We start from the raw sequence: 21,307 nt of genomic DNA, 5'->3' as shown, positions 1-21,307 counted from the left end.
GTTCTGGAATCCAGTAAATATGATGACAACACATCCTCTCTCAGCCAAGTCCCTAGGATAATCCTTCAATACAATCATACTCTCACTTGCAAGAGGTCTTCAAAAAGTTGGTAGAAATGTTTATTACAAAAAAAAGACTATGCACAGATTAAGGAAATTTTGCACTGAAATAAACTTATCTTTCAATTCCACTTTCCTACAAACTTTCCGAAGTACCCTGCACATACCTAAGGGTAGTTCTCTTCTCAGGACTTTATGAGGCTGAGTCTGAAGTTTTGAGAGCTTCCACCTGCCTCTTCTCTCTTAAGAGAATTGCTGCATCTTGTGCACTACACACACTCTGCACCTCAAACCCAGAACCACTGTCCCAGGCCCTATTTACCTCCACCAATCAGTATGACTCGAACGCTGGCTTACATTTATTTGTTTAGGAAACCTCCCGCCACTGACCCTATTCCCCATTCACATCTGAGCCAACCTCTCTAACTAACTTGGATTAATATTGCTTTGCCTGTTAATTTGCTTTATAGATTTACTTATTTACTTTAAAGTGCAATTCTGATGTTTCCCAAGTTATACCTTAACTTGTTAAGGAGCTTAAAATCTCCCTGAAATAAAAACCAGGCTCTCCCTTATTGTTGTTGCTGTTGTTGTTATTATTTTTTTGCTTTATTCAACCCATCTCCCCAATCTCCAGAACAATATATTTTAAGCTTTGGATTTCTTTCAGAAAACCAGTACAGTAAGTCTCCTATCAACAACTGCTAACAAAAGAAACTGGAAACATCCAAGAGCCTCCCCCATGGGAAGGGCACGATTCTTTCTGAAAGTCTGACACCATTAGGAATATATGTCAGGGCCGGCGCCGTGGCTCAACAGGCTAATCCTCCACCTTGCGGCACCGGCACACCGGGTTCTAGTCCCGGTCAGGGCACCGATCCTGTCCCGGTTGCCCCTCTTCCAGGCCAGCTCTCTGCTATGGCCCGGGAGTGCAGTGGAGGATGGCTCAAGTGCTTGGGCCCTGCACCCCATGGGAGACCAGGAGAAGCACCTGGCTCCTGCCATTGGATCAGCGCGGTGCGCCGGCCGCAGCGCGCCTACCGCGGCGGCCATTGGAGGGTGAACCAGCGGCAAAGGAAGACCTTTCTCTCTGTCTCTCTCTCTCTCACTGTCCACTCTGCCTGTCAAAAAAAAAAAAAAATTTTAAAAAAGAAAAAAAAAAAGGAATAGATGTCGGGCCATGATACTGATATACGTTGCTTGTATATGATTATGGTCAGAAAAGCTTGAGAAACATGACTTGGGATTGAATAAATATCTGCCTAAAGCAAGAAAGCTATCTTTTGCAAATTTTAAAATGTTTTGTTATTTTCTTATTTTTACTTTATTGGGGGGTGGGTAGAAATATCTTCTGATTGCTGGTTCACGCCCCAAAATCCTGCAACAGCCAAAGCTGGGCCAGGCCAAAACCAGGAGCCTGAAATTCCACGTGGGCCTCTCATGTGCATGGCAGGGCCCCAAGTACTTGGGCCACTGTCTGCTGCGTCTAGGGCGTGCAGCAACAGGAAGCTGGGTCAGAGCAGAACGTCCAGGAATCTAACCAGGCGTTCCAGCGGGGGACGCAGAAGTCCCAGGCGGTGACTTCGCTGCTGTGCCAAACACCTTCCCTGCTTGCATATTTATTTGGCTCTGCCTAGCATTTGCTCCCACACTCCTAGATTATTTCCCTCTGACAAGCAGTCACCTAATGTCTTCCTGACTAGACCTCGTCTGCTCTGGGATCACAGGCTGACCCCACGTCTCCAAGTCCATCACCCACACTGTACCAGCTGCAACCTTGCCCTAAGGAAAAGGCCACAGGTGATGATGGCAGAACCCCTGACGTACATAATGGAGCACTTGGCTCTTTGGCACAGCAGAGTCCAATATCTTCTTTCTGAGTTAAAGCATTCAGTCCCTTGCTAACTGACTTTATTATATAATGGGAGAGAAGAGATCAAGGAAATTAACATTTCTTGGAGCTTCCACGGGAGTGAAACTATAATTCATGGAGGAGCACTTATACTTATAATTGTAGATTACTAACTTATATAATTTTGAAAATAGAGCAGCAAAATTCAGCATTTTTAAGAACTAAGTCCTGTGAGAAAAGTTCTAATTACTAGTTATTATCTGAGATGTAGTTGTTATAATAAAAAATACTATTTCAAAGGTCAGTTGTAATGAAAACTAAACTATACTGAATTTACAGTTTTTCTTATTTTTGTTTCATGCATAGATATAAGTTGAAAATTAGAGTAAATGTATGTAAGATTTTTAAAAAACTTAAAAAAATTATAATTTATTATTTTATTTCTTTGAGAGGCAGAGAAAGAGAGAGGGACAGAGACAGAGACCTGTCTTCTACTAGTTCACTCCCCTAAAGTACTTAGGAGCCAGACACTCAGTCCAAGCTTCCCACATGGGTAGCAGGAACCCAGCGACCTGTACTGCCTCCCATAGTGTGCATTAACAGGAAGCTGGAATCAGAAGAGCAGGGACTTGAACTGAGGCATCCAAAACGGGATGCATGGATCCCGACCAGCATCTTTTGCTAGACCAAAGACATCTTAAACTTTCCTAATGCAGATGTTTTGCTTTAAAAATGGTGTTTGACTCCTGACTCCACTTCTGATTCCAGCTTCCTGGCTTCAGAATGGCCTAGCCCAGGCTGTTGTAGGCATTTGGGGAGTGAACCAGCAGCCGATAGATCTTGGTCTGTTCTTCTCTCTCTGCTTTCTCCCTCTCTCTCTTTCTCTCTCTCTCTCTCTGTCCGCCTTTCAAATAAATAAAAATAAATAAATAAAAATGGCCTAGAAAGGAATTTCTTTATAATTACTTTGGTCAAAGTATAGAAATTAGGTAGTGATTTCGGAACATCTATAGCTTTCTGTGTTGCCATGGTAATAACCTACATTTCCACATGTTTGTAGTCATAACATTCTATCCGCAGTGTTCCCTGGAGCCATGAGTGATTATGTCGGTGCCACTGGTTACTCCCACAACATTTGGAAAATGATGGGTCATTTCCTTGTTTGCTGCCGCGTAGCCAATAGAGGAGAAAGCAACATAAAAAGGAGGTTTCCTTTACAGAGACAGCTGTCATTTGATGAAAAACCTGCCAGAGATTCATTTGCTCAGCTATTATTTATAAAGTAGAGTAAATTCACACAGGCTGCAACAGAAGTCCCCGGCATACAATGCCTTTACGGCCTTGGTGCAGAAGCCCCTAAACTTGAAAAAAGGCTCAGAGAAGAGCTCCCAAGGCAGCGCTGGAGTTACAGTTCTTTGATAAAACCACAGCACCATCGAGACTACACTGCTGCCTGATTCCTCCAGACTAACGGTGCTGAGCAATGGTGACTGTGTGCACAGACGAGGGGAGAGCGGCTGAGTCATGAACGCGGGAACCCTGCTGCTGGCTGAGCGGGTCCCCACTCCCGTCCCAGAGCTGAACTGGCCCTAGGCCAAAGCTCTGGCCCCACTCCCGTCCCAGAGCTGAACTGGCCCTAGGCCAAAGCTCTGGCCCCACTGGGGTCTGCCTCCCAGCCTGGAAGACAGTGCCAAGCACAAGGGACATAAGGTGAAGCCAAGTTAAAAACATTTACTGGGTCCTTGCCATTCTCCTCTCATTACCACTTTCTCCTCCTTCTCTAGGTTTCCTTTATGGACTAAGGAGGGGTATAAATAAATAATTAAACGTTGTTGAAGAAGAAAAAGAAGAATGTAGCTAGCGAGGGTCCTAAGGGACTTACAAACAAGGTACTACGGGTTTGATGGACACGGCAGTCATACGGATGGAGCAGTTGCGGGAGGTTGGGTGGGACACGTGACCGACACGGTTCTAAGCAGCAGGTAGGAGCGTGAGGTGCAGAGCGGGTTCTGAAAGGTGAAGCCAGCCAAGAGTTCCAATTCATTTCACACACTTTACTCAGGTGTTTACTAACTGACTCTGAAATAGGAACTTAGGGTACAAAATATAACAATATAACCTGTAGTATCGGCGTAGGGAACAATCAACCAGAAAGTCTATCTTTCCTTTTGGCCATGAAGAGAATAATGGGAGATTCCTGTTGAGAGAGGAAAACAAATTTAGCAGCATTTAGAAACTCTCCAGACTACCATCTGAATTCTTTAAAAGTAGCTATAATTCCTGTTGTTCATTCTACAAAGTCAAATGCATTACTTCCTAGTTTATTCAATACTTACTCTTGGCCCAACAAAACCCACTAATCACTTCCTTCCCTCTTACTCCAGCCCCTCCCTCTCCCCACCCCACCCCTGCCACCTGCCTACTCTAACCTCAGCCGGCGGTAAGGATCAGCTCCTGGCACCCTCCAGGCTGCTGAGGACCAAGGCTGTCCTGTGGGAAGGGTCTCCTGGGCTCCCCAGCCCTGCCCAGATCCTTCAGATTTCTCCTTCCCCTTGGGGGCGTCTGGCACATGCTCACCCCCACCCTGACCCTACTGGACCCAGCCCTGGAGCGTCAGGATTCGCAGGAAGCACACCTGTGCAGCCCCCTGTGAGTTCTAGTGTGCTGGGGACCTGCCCTTTGCCACAGCGCCTGCCATCCGCTAATAACACCCTTTCAGAAGAGACACCGCCTGCTCCTCACTCACAAGGGTGCACCTCCGTCCGGGGCTTCCTCCAGCCATTAAGACAAAGACTCCACACATGCTGAAGTCTTCTGTCTGCATCAAGAGGGCTGGGGGAGCTGGACCACCACACCCTCCTGTGGCCCAGTGCCTGATTCACAGTGCGATCCTCGGATCTCTTCCGGTTTTCCACAACTGCTACAGCCCTGCTTTAAACAGTTCCTCTCCCTTGTAGCCCAATTCCCACTTGGAGAAAGTGACTGTCTCCTTCTCAAGGCTGTCTCTTGCTTCCAGGATCCTTTCCTGTTTTACTTCCACAGCCCCCTGACTCCAAAAATCACTGCTTCGCAGCCTTGCACTGCCTCGTGGGTGAGAGAACTTGAATCCTGATGTGTGACTGGGCTGAACTAAAGCTCTGTTTCCTAAACTCACCTAGTTATCAAGAGTCAACGGAGCATGTGTGGGAAACACAACCCCCAGCGCTGCTCCTAAAGACCACTGCAGGAGACCCGGGGCAGGGCCTGGCAGCGGGGGTTTAACAAGCGCCCTAATGATCCCTAGGGCTTTTGACATTTAGGAAGGTATTAAATAAACGCTTGCTATGCCTTTGCAGGCCTAGCGATTTGGACTTCCAGCATCTCTCTGGAAGGGGTCCAGCCTTTAGTCCCTTAAATTTCCCCAGCTCCAAGCCCAGCCAGACTCGATCCTGTCCTTCTTTCTCCCACATCCCAGCACATCCTATGGTTAAGGTCACCTTCACCCTGATACCAAAGACCCTGTCACTAGCTGTGCAGAGAACCAACCCTGCCTTCCCAGGCTCCCTGATCTGTGACCTTGGACAGCACTGTGGGCCCATGGCAGCATGGAACTGTCCACATCCCATGGACACATGCTGATTCTAATCTCCGGGTCCACCTGACAAGGTACTGTTATTCACACACATTAGTTGCTTTTGGCCCTGTTGGCAACTTGCTCCCTGCTGAGCAGCCTGTGACGTAAGCAGCTTATTTCTGATCATTCCAGTACTCTAAAACAACACAAAGCCTATCACAGTGGTGCTTCCCAGATGTGTGATGTCCAGCACTCACCCCTATCCAAGGGGGATATTTCCCAATAGTCCAGTGAATGCCTGTGGCAGCATCAAACCCTACACACACTAACTTTTTCTCCCTATCCATATCATGATAAAATTTAACTGGCAAATTAGGCAGAGTAAGAGATCAGTCATAATAATTAATAACAAAATAGAACAATTGTAATAATATACTATAATAAAATTATGTGAATGTGGTAAATTTCAGAATTTTACAGTTAATGTTTTCAGATCATAGTTGACTGAGGGAAATTGAATTATAATTACTACTTATTCTGCACCTTTATTTATGTAAGCCATTTTATGAACATGTGTAGTAAACCTATTTTCATTTTGTCTCTGAGAATACAGCCTACTCTCAACTTCTTTGTAATCTTTATCTTTTATCTCTCTCTCTCTCTCTCTTATATATATATATATATATATATATATATTTTTTTTTTTTGGACAGGCAGAGTGGATAGTGAGAGAGAGAGAGAGAGAGAGAGAGAGAGAGAAAGGTCTTCCTTTGCCATTGGTTCACCCTCCAATGGCCGCCACGGCCAGTGCGCTGCGGCTGGCACACCGCACTGATCTGAAGGCAGGAGCCAGGTGCTTCTCCTGGTCTCCCATGGGGTGCAGGGCCCAAGCACTTGGGCCATCCTCCACTGCACTCCCTGGCCACAACAGAGAGCTGGCCTGGAAGAGGGGCAACCGGAACAGAATCCGGCACCCCGACCAGAACTAGAACCCGGTGTGCCGGTGCCGCAAGGTGGAGGATTAGCCTGTTGAGCCACAGCGCTGGGCCTATCTCTATATTTTTAACTTTTGCCTCTCATAGCACTAAAATGAACAAACTAGGCAATCAATAAATGATCACAACAGTAGTTATGAAAATAAATGAAAGGGGTAGGCATTTGGTTAATGGTTAAGCCATTCATTACTTGAGACCCCCAAATCACAATTTGGAGGCTTGGGTTCAAGTCCTGGCTCCCTGCTCAATTCCAGTTCCTACTAATGTGCATTCTGGGAGGCAGCACATGATGGTGCAAGTAGTTGGGTCCCTGCCACCCACATGGAAGACCCAGACAGAATTCCCAGCTCCTAGTTTTGAGCTGGCCCAGCCCTGGCTATTGCAGGCACTTGAGGAGTGGGATGATGGGAGATGGGAGATCTCTGTCTTTCAGGAATGCTCATTAGGATGCATGTCACTAGGGATGTCCCTTAGGGTGCGTGTCACTAGGGACCCCATTAGAATACATGTCACTAGGGATGTCCACTAGAATACACATCACTAGGGACGTCCATTAGGGTGCATCTCACTAGGGACCCCATTAGGGTACATGTCACAAGACATGCCCATTGGGACACATGTCACTAGGGAAGCCCATTAGAATACACATCACTAGGGATGCCCACTAAGGTACATGTCACTAGGGACATCATTAGAATATACGACACTAGGGACGTCCATTGGGACACATGTCACTAGGGACACCCACAGGGATGCGTGTTACTAGGGATGTCCATTGGGACCCACATCACTCAAGATTCCCATCACGATATGTCACCAGGGATACCGATTAGCATACCCACTACTGTTACCTGTATACATTTACAAAGCAACTTAATACTTTCTTATTACACCTTTATACTATATTTCTGTAATTCTTTTTCATGCTAAAATGAGCCCTTGAGGAAGTCTATCTGAATGACTTTTTATTTTCCATGCTTGTACAGCCAAAATTCTTTTCTGTTATGAAGAATGGATTCCATTTTCCTAAAACTTAACCTCATGTGGTTTTATGTTAAATTCGTAAAACTCAAGCCCTTAAAATTCTGAGTAGTAATAAAACATAATTCAATAGAAACTTTGCTAATGTACCACTCTATTAAGATGGGTAGCTATGAAAATCTACATTTTGTAGAGAATATCCCCAATTATGATACAGAAATACTTTACTCATCAGCATCTCATCAGGTTCAGGGTTCTGTGAAACTGTTTTTCAATCCAGATTTTATCTCCCAAAATAGCAATAGCTACTTGGGAAATGGACCAAAATGCTAGAAGTTGAAATAGGATGCTTAAACTTGCCCAAACCATTGTGTCCTGATGTCTTCCAGAACCCCAAACCATTAACAGGTTCGCAGTTCATTGCGAGCTGCATGTGTCACCATTTTTCTCTTAAAAAATATCAGAACACTTGTATTCCTTGAACAGTGCATGTGCGAAACAATTAGATCACTTGTGATGACAAGCTGTTGGTGTTATTTCAAATTTTGCTTAATTGGAACTTAAAAATCAGTGTAAAGGACAGGTAATACAATAAAGGTGGACTTTTTGTTGTTGTTGTTGAGAGAGATCTTTCATATGCTCATTTGTTCCCCAAATGGCAGCCAGCAGTGGCTGGAGCTGGACTGATCAGAAGCCAGGAGCCAAAAGCTTCTTCTGGGTCTCCCATATGAGTAGCAGGGGCCCAAGGACTTTGGCCATGTTCTGCTGCTTTCCCAGGCACATTAGCAGGGAGGTGGATCAGAAGTGTGCGAGCAGCCAGGACCTATATGGGATGCTGGCACCACAGGTGGCGGCTTTACCTGCTATACCACAGCACTGGCCCCAAGGGGAAACTTTTAAAAAGCCAGTTTCAGGGTCATCACTGTAGCATAGCAGGTAAAGCCACTGCCTGCAGTGTCGGCATCCCATATGGGCGCCAGTTCAAGTCCCAGCTGCTCCTCTTCTGATGCAGCTCTCTGCTATGGCCTGGGGAAGCAGTAGAAGATGGCCCAAGTCCTTGGCCCTCTGCACCCGCATGGGAGACTTGGAAGAAGCTCCTGACTCCTGGCTTCGGACCGGTGCAGCTCCCCGGCCATTGCAGCTATATGGGGAGTGAACCAACGGAAAGAAGACCTCTCTCTCTTGTCTCTTCCTCTCACTGTCTGTAACTCTACCTCTCAAATAAATAAATCAAATATTTAAAAAAAGATTCCTTTTTAATTCAAAGGAAAGGAATAACTAGATACAGGAAGTGTTTCTTTTAAAAGGTTTTTAGTTACCAGAATGTAAGGTCTAGTGCGGTGTGAGGCAGTGACGGTGACTGCTGGGAAAGGTTTACAGTAAGCCACAGCAATCTTCCAGTCACAATTCCAACACTTGGGGCTGGTTTCTTCCCTCCCTCCCATCGGTCTGGTTTCTGCCATGCTCTGCGCTTCCTCATAACGAGAGGCTCTGAACATTCTCTACTTCTCTTCTCTTCTCCCACTGTCTTCTCTTCCTTGGCATAGTGGAATCCCCTTTTTATCCGCATGAAGCAGGACTCTAGGGCAGTAACTTCATTCACAGTTATGAATCTGGTCCCTGCGCTAGTGTGCTCATGTGTGTGTGGGGGGAGGGAATGGGGTGTTGGAGGAATCCTGAGCTGAGAGCAGAGCAGAGCACTCTATTTCCACCTCACTAAGGGCAGGGGTCTCAGTATTTAAATGTCTAGATTATTCCTTTGCATAGGAAGAAAGTATCTAGGTTTTTTAAAAGACCAAAACAACTACAAAAGAATAAAGGTAGCTCCAGGTGGTTCCCAAATCTATATTGTTCAGGAGGCACCTGGGAATGGACTAAACAAGAAATAAGAAGGCAGTATCATATTGGCCTGGTTCACAGTATAAGGATCCACTCAAAATTGCTAATGTTCTCATCCCAATGCAAGACCTCTTATTACCAAAGGGTAAAAGTAGATTTTCCTGAAACTGTTTTGGTGTTGATACCTACCTGAATCTTTCAGTTAGGACGATATCAAGATCCTCAAGACAATAATCCCTAGATGATTTTTATTCTCTACTTAAAAAGAAAAAGATTATGTGTGCAAAAGAAGGTTTCTGCTCAATGTTCAAAAATAACTCTACACTGCTCAATTACATAAATACACTTTGGAAAGTCTTAGAAATGGTTTGCTAACTCCAATTTCCTTTTTAATTTGGGCCACTCTAAGCTCTTCTCCAAAGCCATGGAAGTTTGAAAGTTGAGGAAAAGATGGAGTAAGAGTTGCTTGTGCAGCTACATGGAATGTCTGTGGAATGGAAAATATGACTTTTTATTACATGATGCAAGAACTAAGTTTCAAGAGGGATCCTGGTATCTCTTGGCATATAAGGCAAGTATGGAATTGTAAAGTGGCATCAGCAGCAGATAAATCACGAAATGAACATTTATGAGATATTAGTAAGATCCTTTCTATTGCTGTTCCATGCCTGCATGGCTTCTCTGTTCTTATTGCTTTTGAACTGGAGAAAATAAAACCTTGCCCTGGTTCTAGCAGCCTTAGGAAAAGCAGTACATGCGGTTTCATGTTGAGTGAGGACTCGCATGGTTTTGTCATCCCTTTCTTAGTCACTCCCCAGACAGTTTAAAGATATCTGAAGTGATTCTAAATACTCCTCACCCTACATGATGATCTGGGAGTCTCTAGGACATGGACCCTTCAAGGCAGGTTTGTTGTCTGTGTCGCTGCCATGTCCCCGGGGGCTGTAGCAGTGCCCAACACGAGCACTCCAAGGCCTTTTGTTGAGTTGAGTTGGAAAACTGATGTTGGGAGAGGAACTTTGTCTCTGGAGTCAGACTGATGTTGGTGGCTGGGGATAAGTCACTTCCTGTCTCGGGCTGCCAGGTTTCCCATAGGTATAGTGAGGTCGGACTAACCAAGATGGTAAACACAAAGCACCAAGCATAGAACCCGGGGTGTGTTGGATGCTTGGTGGATGAGCCTTCTCCATTCTGTTAGAACTTCCTAATTCTAAATGCAATCAACTCAAAGGGAAGCAAGAGTAGACGAGCATGATTTCTAACCGGAATCTCTAGGAGCAAATTACCAGGAAATGAAGTGAAGCCCTGCCTGTACTTCTTAGCTTTACAAGCCCTAAACCAGCCAATCACTTACACGTAAGATCTGAGCCAGCATAAACAGGGAAGACGTAGTTCTCTAGTTGACATCAACCTTCAGAGTCATTCTTCTTAAGCAGGAGGATGGGTTTGGGCTTAGTTGTGCTTTCGTTTCTTCTATTTTCTGCTGCTCAAGTAGATTGGAACATGGCTCTGGCACATCTGAGATAACCCAGGGGCTAAACAGGCGGGCACTTTTTTCTGTTTTGACGTTTCATGATTGATATATAAAAATACTCTAACAGGTAATTTCTTTTTTTAAAAAAAAAGATTTATTTATTTATTTGAAAGAGTTACACAGAGAGTGAGGAAAGGCAGAGAGAGAGAGAGAGAGAGAGAGAGAAAGAGAGAGAGAGGTCTTCCATCTGATGGTTCACTCCCCGATGGCCACAATGGCTGGAGCTGCGCTGACCCGAAGCCAGGAGCCAGGAGCTTTTTCCAAGTCTCCCACATGGGTATAGAGGCCCAACGACTTGGGCCACCTTCTACTGCTTTCTCAGGCCACATCAGAGAACTGGATTGGAAGTGGAGCAGCCGGGACTTGAACTGGCGCCCATATGGGATGCCGGCACTTCAGGCCAGGGCGTTAACCCACTGTGCCACAGCACCAGCCCGAACAGGTAATTTCTAAGCATGTTAGCCTTTGTGATTGATTATGAGTGCTCGCTGGTACTCTACAGTTATTGTATACTTTAAATCTCATTTAGTTGAAATGTTTATGTATTGAGAGGCTGAGAGAGACAGATTCCCAGCTGCTGGCTCACTAGGAGACCTTTTAGCATCCTTAGTAACACGTATCTATCTTAAAGGGCATCCCTAATAACACATATCTTAAAGGGCACCCCTAGTAACACGTATCCCACTGGCATTCCTCACTGCCAACTTTGCAGTCCCAACAGCTTCTCCGTCAGAGTATTCGGCTTTAAGTCTGAACCACGTGCTCTGAAAACACACAAACACTGAGCACTTTACTTGTCTCCTGTGTTCACTTCACCTCCCCTTTTAGACTTCCTGTTACAATCCTGCTAAAGATTGAAAGTACCCAAACACCCAGGTGAGGATCTCTTGCAGAGCCACAAGCCATACCAGCAGAGGCCAGGAGTCTCTGTCAGGACAGACAGGCCTTCTCCCAGGTCCACCTCTGATGGCAGAGCCTTCCTTCCCATGCATGGTTGGCAATTAGATGCCACAATGCTGGCCCCTCTGTTGAATTTCTTCAATTGATATTGTATGTTTAAGAAAATGGAAAACAACACAACTCAAACAACATCCCCAATTTTCCTTCTAAATGTCATCTTTCTGATAGATTATTTTATGTATTTATGTAAGATAAACAGTCTCAAATACAGGGTGATTGGCCATGAAGCAACCCTCAGCACTGAGAAGGGCCAGGCCACACACTTCTTTAAATTAAGGACTGAAGTTTATTTGGTATTTCAGAGCACCACCTGCTGGATTAATTAACAGTAGCAGCCCAGAACAAAACATGGCTCTCAAAGGACGGGTGCTGAAACCCAAGATGCTCAGTGCTCACCTCCTGCTCCTTCAGTTCTCCTTCTGTCTGCCCCTCTCCTCTTCCCAGTTCCCAGCCTCTCACCCCCTAGCTCTTGTTTTGTTTTCACGTTCTGCTTGTCCATGCCGCCTGTCGGTATTGCTGAGTCCTCAAAGTGCCTAATGCTGGGTTAACAAAATCTAAAAGCTTTCAAATTTTATGAAGAAAGGCAACTGTGTTTGAAGTCGCAAAATTCAGTTGTCTTCCAGAGACTAACTACCCAGGGATGGACTTGTGCTTGCCCAAGGTGGAGTTTTTATTTGTTTGCGCATCTGCTTTACACAGCAGCATTACTGCTGCGCTGCAGGGTGAACGTCCCCTCCAAACCTCGGTGACCCTGCAGTGGGTGCCTGTTGTGCTGTCATGCAGTGTGGGGGCCCCTGCCGGATGGCTACACCAGGCTCTTGGACTTCCCAGCCTCAAGAACTGTGAGCAATCAAGTTATTTTCTTTATAAATGACCCAGTCTGTAGAATTCTGTTACAGCAACAGTGGACTAAGATACTTTATTTATAAATAATGTCCCAAGTTGAATAGGGTAGCCCGCTGTTCTGACTCGGACGCCCAGTGGCTTTTGAGAGAGAGGAGAGTTGGTCCAGAGCAGCCTTCTTAAAGGCTCTGAGTTCTGCAATGACCCACAGGTCATCAGAAATGAGTGGGATGGGAAAGGGAAGAGACAATGCTGAATGGTGGGAACCGGGGACTGCAGACTCCACAACTTGTCCACAGGGTTACACTATTCCGATCCAGCTGGTTCTTCTAGTTTTAACAGAGGAATTTAAAAAAAAAAACAAAACTTGATTTTTACAAGAGATCTTTAAGGTTTTGAATGTTAGCTATGTTACCATATTTTCACAGAAGATACCTGGAGGTCAGAAATGGCCCATGGACCAACCTGTAATTCAAAGCTGAGGGAATACAGACCTCATTCCCTGGGCAGTAAAATATAAGTAAGTAGGCAGTCTGAAAAAACTTCTACTCTGTTCTCTGAACAAATCATTTGTACTATTCCTAAGGTCACTACTGCCTCTTAATTTGTGATTCAAGATTATATGACAGACTTTTAGCAAGTGCATAGAGGGGCTGGCATTGTGACACAGCGGTGAAGCTACTGCTGGTGACACTGACATCCCATAGTGGAGTGCTGTTTTAAGTCCCACTGCTCCACTTCCAATCCAGGTCCCTGCTAATGCACCTGGGAAGGAAGTGGAAGATGGCTCAAAGGTTTAGGACCCTGCCCCAGAGTTTCAGACTCCTGGCTTCAGCCTAGCCCAACCCCAGCCTTTGTGGCCATCTGGGGAGTGAACCAGCTGACAGATCTCCCTCTCTGTCCCTTTCTCTCTCTATGCCCTTTAATGAATTAGTAAATTATTATTTTTTTATTTTTATTTTTATTTTTATTTTTTTTGACAGGCAGAGTGGACAGTGAGAGAGAGAGACAGAGAGAAAGGTCTTCCTTTTGCCGTTGGTTCACCCTCCAATGGCCGCCGCGGTAGCGCGCTGCGGCCGGCGCACCGCGCTGATCCGATGGCAGGAGCCAGGTGCTTCTCCTGGTCTCCCATGGGGTGCAGGACCCAAGGACTTGGGCCATCCTCCACTGCACTCCCTAGCCACAGCAGAGAGCTGGCCTGGAAGAGGGGCAACCGGGACAGGATCGGTGCCCCGACCGGGACTAGAACCCGGTGTGCCGGCGCCGCAAGGCGGAGGATTAGCCTAGTGAGCCGCGGCGCCGGCAGTAAATTATTTTTTTAATGTATGGAAAATTTGTATAATGCAAAGGAATAATCTAGACATTTAAATACTGAGATCTGTTCCCATTTTCCAAGAACTCTTTCAGGCACCCTCATAATTTCCTCTTCCTGACATGACCATGTACAGGATCATGGAGAGCTGAGATTTCCTGGAAATACCTTTTATGCCTGTGACTGACCGTTGCCTTGAAGTAACCTGAGGTTCAGATTTGGAGTCCAGTGAGAACCAGCTGAGCAGAGCTAAGAAAAGCAGCGATGGAGTTTGTGGGCTTGAAGTTTTCACTGCATTGACAAGCAGATTCATACATATTTAAGTTTAAAATTATATTTAAGCTAAAAATACCTTCACTCTACTTTTGGCCATCTTTCCCTACAACAAAACCTGTGTATCCATATACTCTGCTGGGCCACCCAGAAGCACATTACTGCTGCTAACTGAGATAGGAAATACAGTGACAGATTTAATACATTAAAAATAATTCTTTTGAAAAGCAGAAATAGAGATGGACAGATAGATGGAGGAGGAAAGAGAGAGAGAGAGAGAGAGCTCTCCCCCTTCCCACCCACCCATCCAAATGCCTGCAATGGCTACGGCTGGACCACAACAAAGCCAGGTAACAGGAATACAATCCAGGTCTCCCATGTGGGTGGCAGGAACCCAGTTACTTGAGGTCTCACCTGCTCCCTCCCAGGGTCTGCATTAGTAAGAAGCTGGAGTCAGGAACTGAAGCCAAGAATCAAGCCCGGATACTCCAACATTGAGACCCAGGCATCTTAACCACAAGGCTAAATGCCCATCCCAACACATTTTGCAAAGAAAAAAGATTAATTTCCTCTCTCAGACTTCTTGGGGAAATAATACAGAAAGTTTTTGTGTGCTTGCTTTTGTCTTCTGTCTGATTTTTCGCATGGGGAGGAAAAAACTCACAGAGAATACAATAGTGATAGTTAAATTTAAAGATTCTAGAGGGCTACTGTTGTGGTGTAGTGGGTAAAGCCACCACCTGTGATGCTAGCATCCCAACGGGCACTGGTTCAGGTCTCAGCTGCTCCACTTCTGACCAGCTCCCTGCTAATGACCTGGGAAAGCCGCAGAAGATGGTCCAAGTGTTAGGGACCCTGCCACCCACGTGGGAGACCTGTAAGAAGTTCGTGGCTCCTGGTTTCAGCCTGGCCCAGCTGTAGCCATTGCAGCCATTTGGGGAGTAAACCAACAAATGGAAAGTCTCCCTCTCACTACTGTAACTCTTTCAAATTAAAAAAAAAATCTTTTTTTAATTCCAGGCAAAAAGGAGAGATAGGAATTAGGGATATTTTATTATTATGAAGTGCTTGCCTTACCCATAAGGTGGTATAATGTTATTTGAGAGTAGGCTTGGGTTAGTTGTAAATGTATATTGTAAACTCCAGGATAATCACTAAAAACAACATGAAAAGAAACTTAATGATACTCTACGAAAGGAGAGAAAATGAGATCATATAAAACATTCAATTAAAACCACAAAATTCAGAAAAGGCATGGAATACGAAAATAGGAACAAAGAATAAGGGCAACAAATGGGAAACGGTAACAAAGATGGTAGATATTAATCCAACTGTATCAATAAACATCTTAAAGGTCAACAGTCTAAATAAATGTGCCGAGTAAGGAACACGAGATTGTCAGAGTGGCTCAACACACAACACACAACTATACGTCACCTATCAGGAAATCTCCTTAAATATAAAGACACACAGATTAAAAGTAAATGGATGCAGGAAGACTCACCATGTTAACGCTAACCAACAGAAAGCAAAAGTAGCTCCACACACCAATTTCAGACAGAGCAGACTTCAGAGCAAGGCAAGCTGTCAGGAATAAAGAGAGGAATCACACAGTGATAAAGCAGTCGATGCTCCGAGAAGACCAAACCGTCCTCAGTGGGCACGTGTCCGCAGCGGAGCATTCAAACATGGGAGGTGAAAGCTGAGAGGGCCTCCAGGAGAGACCAACGAGTCCACCACTGGAGCTGGAGACTGACACTCTCGTACCAGAGATGGCAGTTCCAGCAGCAGAAAATCAGCAACATGTCTGAGCGCACCACCACACACATCACGGACACCTGTGGACCACATGATTCAACCACAGCAAAACACACACTCTTTCTTAGGCTTATACACACTTTTTCACTAAGGCTGCATTCTGAACCATAAAATATAACAACTTTAAAAGAATAGGAATTATATAATATGCATTGTCACACAAAAATGGAATTGAACTAGACATCAATACCAGAAAGTTGAGAAAATCCAAAATACTTGGAGAGTAAACAACATATTTCTAACAATAACATGACTCAGCTTATCTGTATTTGTGAGATGGAGATAATGTAGTGCTTTAGGAGAAACATGAAGCATGGAGTGCACATAGACTAGAGCAGAAGAGAGATGTAACGTCAATTATCTCAGCTTCTACTTTAGGAAATTAGAAGAATAAGAGCAAATTAAATCCAAAGTAAGTACAAGAAGAGAAACATAACAGAGCAGAAATCAAATAAATTTAAAATAGGAAATCAATAGAGAAAACAGACAAAGGAAAAATGTAGTCATCTAAAAACATTAATAAAATCAATAAGCCTCTAGCCAGCCCAAATAAGAAAAACAGAGAAGGTACAAATTATTAATATCAGAAATAAAAAAGAGAACACCTCTATAGATCACAACAGATCCTACAGACATTAAAAGGGTATTAAAGGAATGTTATAAACAATGCCATACTCATAAATTTGATAGATGAAATGGACCATCTGCTTGAAAGACATAATCTTCTAGAACTCACAAAAGAAGAAATAGACAATCTGAAATAGGTCTATGTCTATTAAAGGATAAATTCAAATTGAATCAATTTATTAACAACCCTCAAAAACAGAAAGTACCAGGCCCAAATAGGTTCACCGCTGAATTCTACCAAATGTCTAGGGAAGACATTATATCAGCTCTCTACAGTTTCCTTCAAAACATGGGAATTGGGGAATACAATAAACCCTCTGAATCTGTGGGCTCCACATTTGTAGATCCGACCAGCCAGAGATCAAAAATATTCAAAACAAATTGTGACTGTACTAAAAATGTACAGACTTTTTTCTTATCACATCATTTGAGGTATGTTCCTTCTTACCTAACTTGTGGAGGCTCTTTATTATGAAGTGGTGTTGCCTCTTATTAAATTCTTTCTCCACATCTATTGACATGACCATATGGTTTTTGTTCTTCATTTTGTTAATGTAATTTATGTTTATTGGCTTGCAAATGTTTAACCACCTTTGCATCTCTAAGATAAATTCCACTTGATTCTGATGTATGATCTTTCTCATGTGGTTTTGGAACCAGTTTGCTAATATTTTGTTGAGAATTTTTGCATCTATGCTCATCAAGATATAGGTCTGAACTTTCCATGGTGTATCTTGGTTTGGCTATGGTATCAGAGTGATGCTGGCCTCACAGAAGGAGTCTGTCAGAGTCCCATCCTGCTCAATGTTTTGGAATAGTATGAAAAGCACTAGAGTTAGTTCTTCTTAAATATTTTGTGGAATTCAGTAGCAAATCCAACAGCTCCTGGACTTTTCCTTGATGGAAGTCTTTTAATTACTTTTAATAATTCAGGATTTAGTGTGAGGCTGGTCTGCTAAAGGTACATTCTCTCATTTTTGCTTATCTGAAAAATCTCCTATTTCTCCTCACTTTTTTTTTTTCTTTTTGACAGGCAGAGTTAGTGAGAGAAAGAGAGACAGAGAGAAAGGTCTTCCTTCCGTTGGTTCACCCCCCTAAAGTGGCCGCTTCGGCCGGCGCGCTGCGGCCAATCCGAAGCCAGGAGCCAGGTGCTTCCTCCTGCTCTCTCATGCAGGTGCAGGGCTCAAGCACTTGGGCCATCCTCCACTGCCTTCCTGGGCCACAGCAGAGAGCTGGACTGTCAGAGGAGCAACCAGGACAGAATCCGGCACCCCAACCGGGACTAGACCCCGGGGTGCCGGTGCCGCAGGCGGAGGATTAGCCTAGTGAGCCGCGGCGCCACCCTCTCCTTCTCTTCTAAAGGACAGTTTTGTTGGATATAATATTCTTGGTTGGAAGGTTTTTTTTTTTTTTTTTTTCTTTTAAGATCTTGAATAAATCATCTCAATATCTTCTGGCCTGAATGGTTTTTCTACTGAGAAATCTGATGCTAGCCTATTGGTTTTCCTTTATACGTACCTTGACCCTTTTCTCTTACTGTCTTTTGGATTCTTTGCCCTTAACTTTTGACAATTTGACTACAATATGCTTTGGAGAAGACCTTTTTTGATGGATTCTGCTTCCTGTATCTGGATGTCCATATCTATTTTAAGACCTGGAAATGTCTCAACTATCATTTCATTTAGCAGGTTCTCAACATCTTTTCCTTCTCTTCTTCAGGAATACCTAAAATGTGAATATTTGGTCATTTAATGGTATTCCAAAATTTATGTAGACTTGTTTCATTCTTTTTAATTCTTTTCCCTTTATCTTTTTGTCAAAAGTCTTGTCTTTGAGGTCAGAGATTCTTTCCTCCATTTGGTCTACTCCGCTTTTAAAGCTCTGAATCACATTTTTTACTTCTCGGATTGAAGAGATCATCTCCAAGATTTCTGTTTGGTTCCTCTTAACAATTTCTATCTCCTTAGCAATATTTCCATTCATGTCATTCATTGATTTCTTAATTTCTTTACTCTATCTGTATTCTCTTGTATTGAACTGAGTTTCCTTACAATCATTACTTTGAATTCTATTTCTGGCATTTCACAGAGTTCCTTCCGATCCTGATCTAACTAATCTTGGGGAACTGCTGTGTCCTACTGGAGGTGTCATGTTGCCTTGCTTCTTGTTTCCTATGTCCTTATGGTGACATCTGTGCATTTAGTATAACAGTCTCTTCTTTATGGACTAAGTTTTCTTGGAAAATAGTTTACTGTATAGATGGAATGCAAGGTATCACTTGGCTTGTTGCTTTGCTTTGATTCTAGGTGAGGCCCGACGTGTAGCCCCTGAGTGATTTCTTCTGTTTGAATCAGTGTTAGCTGTGTGTATAAGTGACACAGTGGTTTAGTCTGCTGCAGTTCTTAGGGTTAGAAGTGTGACTGTGAGATGAATGTGGACTTCCTAGATATTTATCTTCAGTCCACAGAACTCAGTGTCAGTCACGCTGGCAACTCTGATAGCCAGGGCCTTGTTCTTGGTGTGAAGGGGGTAAGGGAGGCTGCCCCCGTGTTCCACTGGCAAGCCTGAGTGATGCTGCGGTTTGTGGCCCCGCTTGCTGTGAATCCAGAACTGTGTGATGTGGATGGGCCCTTACTCAGGTCTTGCTGGGAGAGTGCAGGTGGTGCTGTGGCTTATAACACCAACAGCTCTAGCCCCAGGACTGGGGGATGTGACCTGAAGCCTGCTCCAGGCCCACAGAGTAACTACAAGGAGATTCCGCTCTGACAGGGATGGGTCCAGAGAGGTGGAACACAGGTCGGTTCTTCCCTAGGTCCACAAGATAGATTCCAGCAAGTCTGAGGAAATTAGAACTGACTGTTACACTCTCAGTGTTGCAGGGTATGGTGGGGTGATTACCCAGATCTCCCAGGTGGAAGAAGGTTTTTATTTTTTATGACCTGTTGCTGTTGCTTGCCCCCAAAAGCTAAGGGAAATCCCTTTGGCTCATGTAAAGTGAGTGAGCATAGCTCAGGGGCAAATGCCCCAAAACTCCATTGTTGCAGGATGGGGGGATCTGTCTTTCCCTCACACGTGGCCCTGACTCTCACTCTGCTCACTTCTGGTAGCAGTGGGGCAGAGACCAGTTGCACGACTTTTTACAGCCAAGCCTGGCACTCTGCAGGGTTGGGGAGGGAAGGGAGACAGTGTGGAATGTAGCTATCCTTCTCAGAACCCAGCAGGTGCTCAGACCCCAGTCAGCTCGTCAAGCTGCAGTTACAGTCAGTGGGTAACCATGGACTTCTCCCTCAGGTAAGGCTGTAGGTGGCAGGGCGTGTGGCACCTTCTTCCTATCCTGGCTTGGTAAGATGGCAGCTCCGAAATGGCAGCTGGCTGCCCCACGTGGCAGGCCTCAGCACACTGGGTCTCAGCCTCATTTCTGCCTTCCTTCCTCACTGTCCTACGGGGTCTTCACTCTTTTTGCTATGTCTCCACTGAAAATTTCTGAGAGTCAGACCCCTGGAAACATGGTCCGTCCTCCCTCCCTCCCTTCCTTCCTTCCTTCCTTCCTTCCTTCCTTCCTTCCTTCCTTATCCTAAGGTGGCTGTAGTCAGTGTGGCTACACCCTAGTCAGCCATCTTGGATTGCATCTCTACCTTTTTTTATAACTATAGGGTGGGCAGGGGATGGTTATCGAACTGGTGCTCCATGGATACCACGGGACAGCTGGACTTCCTAACTCATTCTATGAGGCTAGGATTACCCTCATACCAAAACTAGATCAAGATGTTACAAGTCCTATGGTCTGAATGTTTGTGCCCGCCTCCCCAATACCTACTGTGATGCTACTAAGTATCGGACATTTGGGAGGTGATTAGGTCATGAGGGCACAGTCCTCTCTGATGGAATTAGTGCCCTTAAAAATGAGCCCTTAGGGGCTAGTGCTGCGGCACAGCAGGTTAAAGCCCCAGCCTGTTTTTCCGGCATACCATATGGGTGCCAGTTTGAGTCCCGGCTGCTGCACTTCCCATTCAGCTCTCTGCTATGGCTTGGGAAGGCAGTAGAGGATGGCCCAAGTCCTTGGGCCTCTGCACCCACCTGGGAGACCCAGAAGAAGCTCCTGGCTGCTGGCTTCAGATCAGCTCAGCTCTGGCCATCGCAGTCATTTGGGCAGTGAATCAGCAGGTGGAAGACCTCTCTCTCTCTCTCTCTCTCTCTCTCTCTCTCTCTGGCTCTGCCTCTCTCTGTAACTCTGTCTCTTAAATAAATAAAATAAATCTTTTTAAAAAATGAGGCCTTAAGGAGTTTATTTTCCCTTTTCTGCCTTGTAAGCACACAGTGAGAACACATCATCTATGTCCGCACCACATGGTGAATGTGATGACACTCTGATCTTGGATTTTTTTGTCTCTAGAATTCTGAGAAATAAATATCTATTATTTATAATCACCTAGTTTGTGACATTCTGTTCTAGCAGTGCCAATAAAATAAGACAAAAATAAAACTACAGGATTACATTGTGATAAAGTGCCAGTTCCAGTTCTGGCTATTTGCTTATAATCCAGCCTCCTGCTAATGTACCTGGGAAGGCAGCAGAAGACAGTCCAAGCACTTGGGCCCTTGCCACCCATGTGGGAGATTAGGATGGAGTTCCTGCCTCAGATCTGGTTCCAGGCTGGCC

The 21,307-nt window shown here is 44.7% G+C and overlaps 1 protein-coding gene across 1 annotated transcript in view; it reads right to left on the bottom strand.

Annotated features, from left to right (window-relative positions):
- LOC133765372 (cyclic nucleotide-binding domain-containing protein 2-like) overlaps nucleotides 1-21,307 on the bottom strand; it is a 108,003-nt gene that overhangs the window by 16,590 nt on the left and 70,106 nt on the right. Inside the window, exon 8 of the mRNA XM_062198941.1 lies at nucleotides 4,032-4,109. Coding sequence (XP_062054925.1) covers nucleotides 4,032-4,109 — 78 coding nt within the window. The remainder of the gene's footprint in view (nucleotides 1-4,031; nucleotides 4,110-21,307) is intronic.

Source organism: Lepus europaeus, chromosome 8 (genome assembly GCF_033115175.1).
Source record: "Lepus europaeus isolate LE1 chromosome 8, mLepTim1.pri, whole genome shotgun sequence".
NCBI lineage: Eukaryota > Metazoa > Chordata > Mammalia > Lagomorpha > Leporidae > Lepus > Lepus europaeus.
The sequence above is the reverse complement of the archived record's forward strand: the minus strand, read 5'-3'. Positions and strand labels throughout refer to the sequence as shown.